This window comes from Orcinus orca, chromosome 8, assembly GCF_937001465.1.
Source record: "Orcinus orca chromosome 8, mOrcOrc1.1, whole genome shotgun sequence".
In the NCBI taxonomy this organism is placed as follows: domain Eukaryota; kingdom Metazoa; phylum Chordata; class Mammalia; order Artiodactyla; family Delphinidae; genus Orcinus; species Orcinus orca.
In genome coordinates this window covers 6,228,922-6,236,742 of record NC_064566.1, presented here as the reverse complement: position 1 = coordinate 6,236,742, position 7,821 = coordinate 6,228,922, and the positions used below count along the sequence as shown (strand labels likewise).

Here is a 7,821-nt window from a genome sequence, read left to right as displayed (position 1 = left end):
CCTTCCCCAGTCAAGCCTCAGATGAGACCACAGCCCCAGCTGACACCTTGATTGAAGTTTTGGGAGACCCTGAAGCAGAGGACCAAATGATGTTCATCACAGGGTTGTGTGTATTTTTTTTTTTTAATGCAAACAACAAACCTACCCAACAGTTGAGGACTTGGTTAAATAATGGTCTACCCATAAGACAGAATACTAAGTAGCCATTAAAAATTGTTTTAGGAAGATGATTAATAATGAAAAAATGTTCTAAATCATTGCCAAGTTACAAGTAAAAGTAGAATACAACAGTATCTAGAGTATGACCCAAATTTGTTTTATTCTTAAAGTATTATATATAAACACAAAGAAAAAAAAACAAGCAGAAAAGATATATACCACAATATTGCCAGGAATCTCATCTAGGTGAGGGGATTACTTGAGGCTTTTCTTTTCTTGTAGGGTTTTTCCTATGCTTTCCAAATCTTCTCGGTGTAAAACCAAGTACCTAGCACACAACAGGTGCTTAGTAAATGTGAATCCCATTTTCCCCCCAACTCCTCCTCTTTTCTCTGAGGGGACAATAGTCCTTGATATTATGACTAATGGGAAAACAAAAGGCCAGGGCTTCCCAAGGACTCCTCCCACCATGGGCAGGTACCTACCGATGCTTTGCTTCTTCCATGGGTCTGTAGCCATAAACCCCACAATAATTCACATTCAGATATCACCTGACTCAGAGCCAGGGTCAGCTTAATAGAGGGGCCTGAAGTAGCCCTTGGGAGCCAGGGCACTCCATGTAGCAACCCTGCTTGGGGCTGTGACCTGAAGTCCCCAAAGGGTTCTGTCTCTGTTGAGGTGGCAAGTCCCCAAGAGATAGGAGGCATTTCTGATGGAAGCAGAAACAACATCTGTTGCCTCTGTACACCCAAGTCCAGCAGCCATGCCCCCACCTACCTTGCCCTTTCTCTCACCCCTGGAAAATGGGAAAACACAGGATTTTCTGCTACCCCTGCCAATTCAGATCCTGGGCAGTCGCTCTGCGTGGATGAGGTCCCCTTCTCTGGGGTCCCAAGGCAGAAACTGAGAGTGGGTGACAAAAGATGTTTATTCACATTTGATCCTTTTGATATAACCACACATGCATACATAATTTAAAGTCAGAAAAATATAATCAGGTTGATGTGACCTCCCTTCCTCCCCGCTGGCCCCGCCTTCCCAACTGGCCCCTTCAAAATCCTGGAGGGTGGGGGGCAGGGGTCACTTCTTGGCAGCTTCTGCCTGGGCTGCCAAGTCTGCCTCTCTCTGAGCAGCCAGGAACAGGGCTCGCTCCTTCTGGAAAGCTGCCAGCTCTTCTGAACTGAGGCTGCAGGTACAGAAAAACAGACGGTAAGTGAAGGGCCGGTCACTGGTGGGGAGCTCACAGCACCATGTCACTGTCTCAGAACCCCTCTCCCCTCCTGCCCCCATACCCTTGCTCATCTGTTTCCTCTGCCAGAACTGCCACCCCACTATCACCCCTGCCTTTTACTCCTTTCTTAAAGCCCTACTCATCTTTTGAGGATGAGCACAGCTACACCCTAGTCCAAATTAACCTGCCCTTCCTCTGCGCCCCAAAACATTTTGTGAAATGAAGTCATCAAGTGGTGCACGCATATCTCTTTCAGAGCAAGGATCAGATTCACTCACTTCTGTACTCCCAATGCAAGTAAAGATCTGAGCAAAATAAAGTCTATCCCTGTTCCACGCTTAACCCCACTCCTCTTGGGAAACAACCAACCGTAAGCCTTTGCATGGGGTGTGACACCAGCAGCAAGAGGCCAGCAAAGGGTTGAGTGTTGCCCCTGCTGTCGTCTGGCCAGAGGCTCTCCCACCCTACATCTCACTTCAAGGAAACAATTTCTGAGGCCATCCGAAGCCCCATGAGGGGGCCTGCTGCTGGCCTCAGGATCAAGTCTGAATTTGAGAACCAACTAGTCCGTTTGGCTCACGTCCTACTATGTCCCATTCTGCCTCTAGCATTATATATCCAGATCACACTGAACTTCTTTGCTCCATTCCTTCACCTTACATCCTTCACAGGGACTTTCCTACTTCTTGCAATGCTTGCCCCAGTCCTTGACCTCACTTCCCAGGGCTCTGCTCCCTGTTCTGAGGATACCTGTAGTTCCTTTTATCAACACTGACCATCTGGCAGTATACTGCTCCATTTATGGATCTGCCTCCATCTCTGGACTCTGAGTTCCTTAGAAAGCAAGGTCAAGCACGGCTACCTCCTTCCTAGCTGCATCCAGTGTCCAGAACAATGCCTGACACATGATGGGTACTTAACAAGTACATTCCAAATGAATGAATGAGGCTCCCCACTCCCAAGAATCTAAGATCCATTAACTCAGAAGCTGACTCTCCCACTCAGTGGGCCCTCAGCTTTGTCCCAGAGTCAAGAACTTTCCAGGCCCTCCCCTCACACTGAGCTTCCCCGGAAACTCACTCCTTCACCACACGAATGCCCAGGGAACGGGCAGAGCCAATGATGGAGCGGACAACAGAGGACAGGGGCACATCCTGCAAGGCGAAGGCGTCATCCTGAGCTTTGACACGGGCGATTTCATACACGTGCTTCAGTGTCACTAGGCCTGCCACCTCTTTCCCTGGGAGCAAGGAACAAATAGCCCTTCAGGTGTCACTGCTTCCTTCCAGAGCCCAGAAGCCCAGATGCCCACCCTGCCCCTTACCTGTGTGCCAGGCCCCCTTCTCAATCCCAGCAGCTGCCTTCAGGAAGTAGGAAACAGTGGGTTGGCCAATTTTGATTTCAAATGTCCTGTCAGGCTGAAAGGAAAAAAGACACATGAGAATCTTTCTTCCCACCTCCCCCAACCCCTGCTGCCCCAGCCCAGGGAACTTCTAACTTCCTGTCCCCCCTTCCCTCAGCTCACCTTCCTTCCCTTTAACTGACAACAAAACCACAGAAGAAACAAATCTGCAACAAACGTCCCTGTCACTTCTATTCCAGGTCCAACTCTGCTCTGGAAGCCCCAGCAAGTTGGAGGAACAAAGGAAAGATCTGCAATATGGCAGCGCGGGTTCAGGAAAGATATGGCCTAGTCCCTACTGTATAAATGGGGAAAGTGGGGCCGGGTAACAGGAAAACACTTGCCCCAAGTTATGCGCAGAGTAGCAACTCCAGGTGACCAGCTCCAGGGCCTGGGGAGAATGAGAAGGAAACTGGGGATCAGAGTCCCGACTCCTCACCTTCACAAAAATCTTGGTAGGCAGAGGAATGCCTTCTTTGATGTCCTTGGTCTTCTCGTTGAACTCCTTACAGAACTGGTTGATGGAAACGCCTCGCTGTGAGGGAGGCATAGGGGTCAGCGTGCGGAGGAAGGGACGGCTCCCTTTCCCCCGGAGGCTCCATCCATTCTCTCCTCCGTCTTCACTTCCCTAAGCTCCCATTCTCTTTTCTCTACCCAGATCCAACTACCATTTTATGTGCCACATGATTCGTATGTTTCACGCCTCTCTATCCTTACAACAGCTCGTGGACGAAGAACAGAGGAAGCTGAATCTCGAAGAGGCTGTGTAACTAACCCAAGGACATACAACGTGTGGGCAGCAGAGCCGCGTTTTAAACCGAGGCCGCTCTGGCCCAGCCCGCACCCGCCACCCGGGTTCTAGCTCCCACCCTCCGACGCCTCCCACGCCAGGTTCCTGCCGCGGCTGCACCTGACCCAGGACGGGGCCTAGTGGGGGCCCGGGCATGGCCTGGCCTGCCCGCACGATGGTCCGGATCACGCCGCCGGCCTCGGGCTTCCTGAGTGCCCGAGTGGCCCGGCTTAGCTTCGACATGAGGCTGAGTCCCCGGCCTTAGATCATCTCAGGTCCACAGCAAGAGCTAAGGCTCCTGGCGCCGCCACCTTGGGTTAAAGGTCAAGGGTCCTCACGTTAGGGTAAGGCAGATGAAGCCAACCAATAGCAGCGTGGATTCATCCTTCCGCTCTCCAACTAGTAAGACAAGGAAGATGAGATGAAGCGGAAAAAACTTTTAACTTGTTACCTTAAGATTGAGGAAGGACCCGAATGTCTCAGACACACACGTTCCTCCTGGAGAGCACACAGGCAGTGCCTCAGACAGCTAAACTGGCAGGTGGCCCTTAATATCCGCACTGCATTGTGGGTATGGTAGTTTTGACCGCGTATGCGAATCCCACAGCTTGCTATGTCCTGGGGCGCCATCTGCTGGACATAGTGATAATCCCTGGGTTGGAAAATAGTTTAGCGCTCCTTTTCAGGAGTGGGGATCTCTTCACTTTCTGAGCCTGTTTCTTCACCTGTTGTTGAAAGGGAAGATGGTTAAGAGTAGGACCTTGGAAGTAAACTGCCTGGTTGCTTCTCTTGCTGGCTGTGAACTTGATCAACTTATTTAATTTATGCTCAGTTTCCCCCTCTGTACAAAGAGGATTATAATAGGTAGTACCTACCCCTGGGATTGTTGTGAGGATTGAGTCAGCAAAGTGCTTTAGAACAATACCTGACACCTAGTCAGCACGTGCTCTTCACTGTACAATAAGGACAAAACCTTGCAGAGCTCTTGTGAGGCTTAAGAGGCCCAGAACGTAGTTGATACATCACCTGTGTCCAATAAAATAAGCCAGCATCTTCTTCTTATTGTAGTTATTATTATTATTTTTAGCATTTGCTACTTGCCAGGCACTGTGCTAAGGGCATTATTATCTCATTTAATCCTCACAATGGCATGACATATATTGTTTTATTATACCCCCTTTACAAATGAGAAATTGAGGCACAAAAAGAGGCCCTAAAACACCTACCCTGTGTGTGACAGGGCTGGGAAAGAAATATGAGATTATCTGATTCTAGACCTTGTTCTGTTTGCCACAAGTCTGTACTGCTGTAATCCCTGGTTAAATGATATAATCCATGTAAAATGATATGATCCATGTGAAACCACACTGTAAACTGTGAGACACATAAACTTTTTATTCTGCATTCGCATTGGACTCCCACTAAGGAAATGTGATTGCTCCTGTCTCTGAAGTCTATCAAGTTCTTGTAACGCTCAGCCTCATAAACCTTCTCAAGACTCTGGAACCAAGCATTGGACTCCCGCTAAGTAAATGTGATTGCTCCTGTCTCTGAAGTCTATCAAGTTCTTGTAACGCTCAGCCTCATAAACCTTCTCAAGACTCTGGAACCAAGAAGGCTTTTTGATTTACTAGCTGTAAAACCCAGGGCACAGTAGTTAACTTCCCTGTGCTTCCGTTTCCTCACTAGTAAGATGGGGCTGAATATAATACCTACCTCACAGGAAATTAGTTAATTCAGGTAAAGCACATAGAAGAGGGCCTGGCCCAGAGCAAGCCAAGCTGGGTAGGATTTCTCTCTGGGTGCCCCACATCACTCAACCTATATTTACAAATTTATTTACAAATAAAGAAATAAATCCTTCCTGAATGAAGGAATCAGGAAGCAAATGGGCGTGACAGGTGCTCAGGGAGCCAAGAATGTGGCCTGGCACAAACTGGGCTCCATTGGGTGAAATTTCCACTTGCTGTCAATGAAAGGACAGTTTTGATTACTCAGCTCTTACAGATGATAAGGAAGCAACTCCCTAGTCTGCGTTTGGATATGTGGGAGGCCAGACTGTTCAGTGGCGAAGATGAGCCCAGACAGGCGAGTGAGGACCCGATCTCACAGGCCTTGCCAGCCTGCTAAAGAGTGCGGGCTATACAGTAGGAAGCCATTGAAGAGTGTTAAGTATTTGCATCATATTTGCATTTTGAAAAGGTGACCCTGGCTTGGATGTGTAGAGGGATTGGAGGAGAGCAGGGATTTGATGCAGCGAGACCGATTAGGTCAGGGCAGTAAGACGGTGCAGAGATAATGGTAGCTTGGGACCAGTCCAAGAGATACTTAGAATATAGAGTTTATTTTAGTCAACAAATGCCTGTGTAGTATGAAGTGTGTACATCTTTATGAAGAGTAACTCATTTTAAAAAAAATAAATTTATTTATTTTTGGCTGCGTTGGGTCTTCGTTGCTGCGCGTGGTCTTTCTCTAGTTGCGGTGAATGGGGGCTGCTCTTCATTGCGGCATGTGGGCTTCTCATTGCGGTGGCTTCTCTTGTTGCGGAACATGGGCTCTAGGCATGTGGGCTTCAGTAGTTGTGGCACACAGGCTCAGTAGTTGTGGCGCACAGGCTTAGTTGCTCCGCGCTCCGCGGCATGTGGGATCTTCCCGGACCAGGGCTCGAACCCATGTCCCCTGCATTGGCAGGCAGATTCTTAACCACTGAACCACCAGGGAAGTCCAAGAGTAACTCATTTAAATCTCATTGCAATCCTTTGAGGTATAGGTGCTATTATTATGCCCACTTTATAGATGAGGAAACTGAAGCACAGAGAGGTTAAGTTACTTGTCCAAACTTACACTGTTAGAATGTGGCAGTGTCAGGATTTGAACCCAGACTGTTTGGCTGTAAGGATTCATGCACTTGACCATTCCCTAGGCTGCCACACAAATCAGCAGAAGTTAGTGCTTGATGGGTAATTTGTGGAAGGAGGGGGAGAGAAGCATCACGAGTGATGCCCAGAATTCTGGCCTGAATAATCATGCAAATGAATGATTAGGCCTTTCACTTTGAACGCTGGAGACACAGGAGTTGTAGGTTCAGGTAGAAGACAATGAGTTGAGTTTGGGTGTGTCTGTGCGACACCCGTCTGAAGGGTATGATCTGGGAGAGAAGCAGACAGGAACACTGGCCTCTGTAACATAGAGACTAGCAGTCTTTGAGGCCAGGGCCAGGAGTGAGATTGCCTGAGGTGGAGAGAAGAGACGAGAAGAGAACTCACATTTAAAGAGTGAAAAGAAGAGTGACTTCCTCAGCAGCCCAGCGGTTAAAACTCCTCACTTCCACTGCAGGGGGTACAGGTTCGATCCCTGGTCGGGGAACTAGGTAAGATCCCATATGCTGCGTGGTGCGGCCAAAGATTTTTAAAAAATAAATAAAACAAAATAAAGAGTGAAGGGACTTCTCTGGTGGTGCAGTGGTTAAGAATCCGCCTGCCAATGCAGGGGACACGGGTTCGAGCCCTGCTCCAGGAAAATCCCACATGCCGCGGAGCAACTAAGCCCGTGCGCCACAACTACTGAACCTGCGCTCTAGAGCCTGTGAGCCACATCTACTGAGCTTGTGTGCCACAACTACTGAAGCCTGCGTGCCTAGAGCACATGCTCCGCAACAAGAGAAGCCACTGCAATGAGAAGCCCGCACACCGCAATGAAGAGTAGCCCCCGCTCATTGCAACTAGAGAAAAGCCTACGCGCAGCAACGAAGACCCAACACAGCCAAAAATAAATTAATTAATTAAAATAAATAAAGAGTGAAAAGAAGAGAAGAAGGAGTGAGCAGAGGAAACGGAAAAGGAACAGTTACGGAGCTGGGAGGAAGAGCAGGAGAGTGAGGCATCTGCAGCTGCAGGAGAAGAGTCAGAGAAAAAGGAAATGAGAAAGTGGAGATCAAGCTAAAACTGAGCCTGTGTCCCATGGAAAATGGAAAAGCCTAGACAAAATATTTGTGGGTGGGGGTTTTGCAGACCCCCAGAGTACACAGTATCAAAGATTCACTGGGCTGCAAGAGGAAAGAGGAAAGAGGGATAGAGTGACAAGAGGAGGGATGTAGAAGGTCCCAGCTGGAAAAGCCCATAGCCTGCTTCTCAGGTGGGTTAATGAATCCCAGAAAAGCAAGTGAGGGCAGGAGTAGGGGGTGGCTACTCCCATTCCCCAGGGAAGCAGCAAGACCCGGGGAGGGAGCAGCTGTGCAGT

At 48.8% G+C, this 7,821-nt stretch overlaps 1 protein-coding gene across 2 annotated transcripts; it reads right to left on the bottom strand.

Moving 5' to 3' along the window:
* Positions 1–295: 295 nt before the first annotated feature.
* On the bottom strand, positions 296–4,039 carry MRPL11 (mitochondrial ribosomal protein L11). Of its 2 annotated transcripts, XM_004277962.4 has the most exons (5): positions 3,703–3,985; positions 3,232–3,327; positions 2,715–2,808; positions 2,471–2,630; positions 1,070–1,345 (listed from the first exon to the last, which is right to left on the bottom strand). In XM_004277962.4, exons 1-5 carry the CDS (start codon positions 3,823–3,825, stop codon positions 1,240–1,242), a joined length of 579 nt encoding a protein of 192 aa, XP_004278010.1. In that variant the 5' UTR covers positions 3,826–3,985; the 3' UTR covers positions 1,070–1,239. The 2 variants fall into 2 exon arrangements, with proteins under 2 accessions (XP_033258180.1, XP_004278010.1); XM_033402289.2 differs by lacking the exon at positions 2,471–2,630 and having other exon boundaries at positions 296–1,345; positions 3,703–4,039.
* Between the last annotated feature and the right edge of the window lie 3,782 nt (positions 4,040–7,821).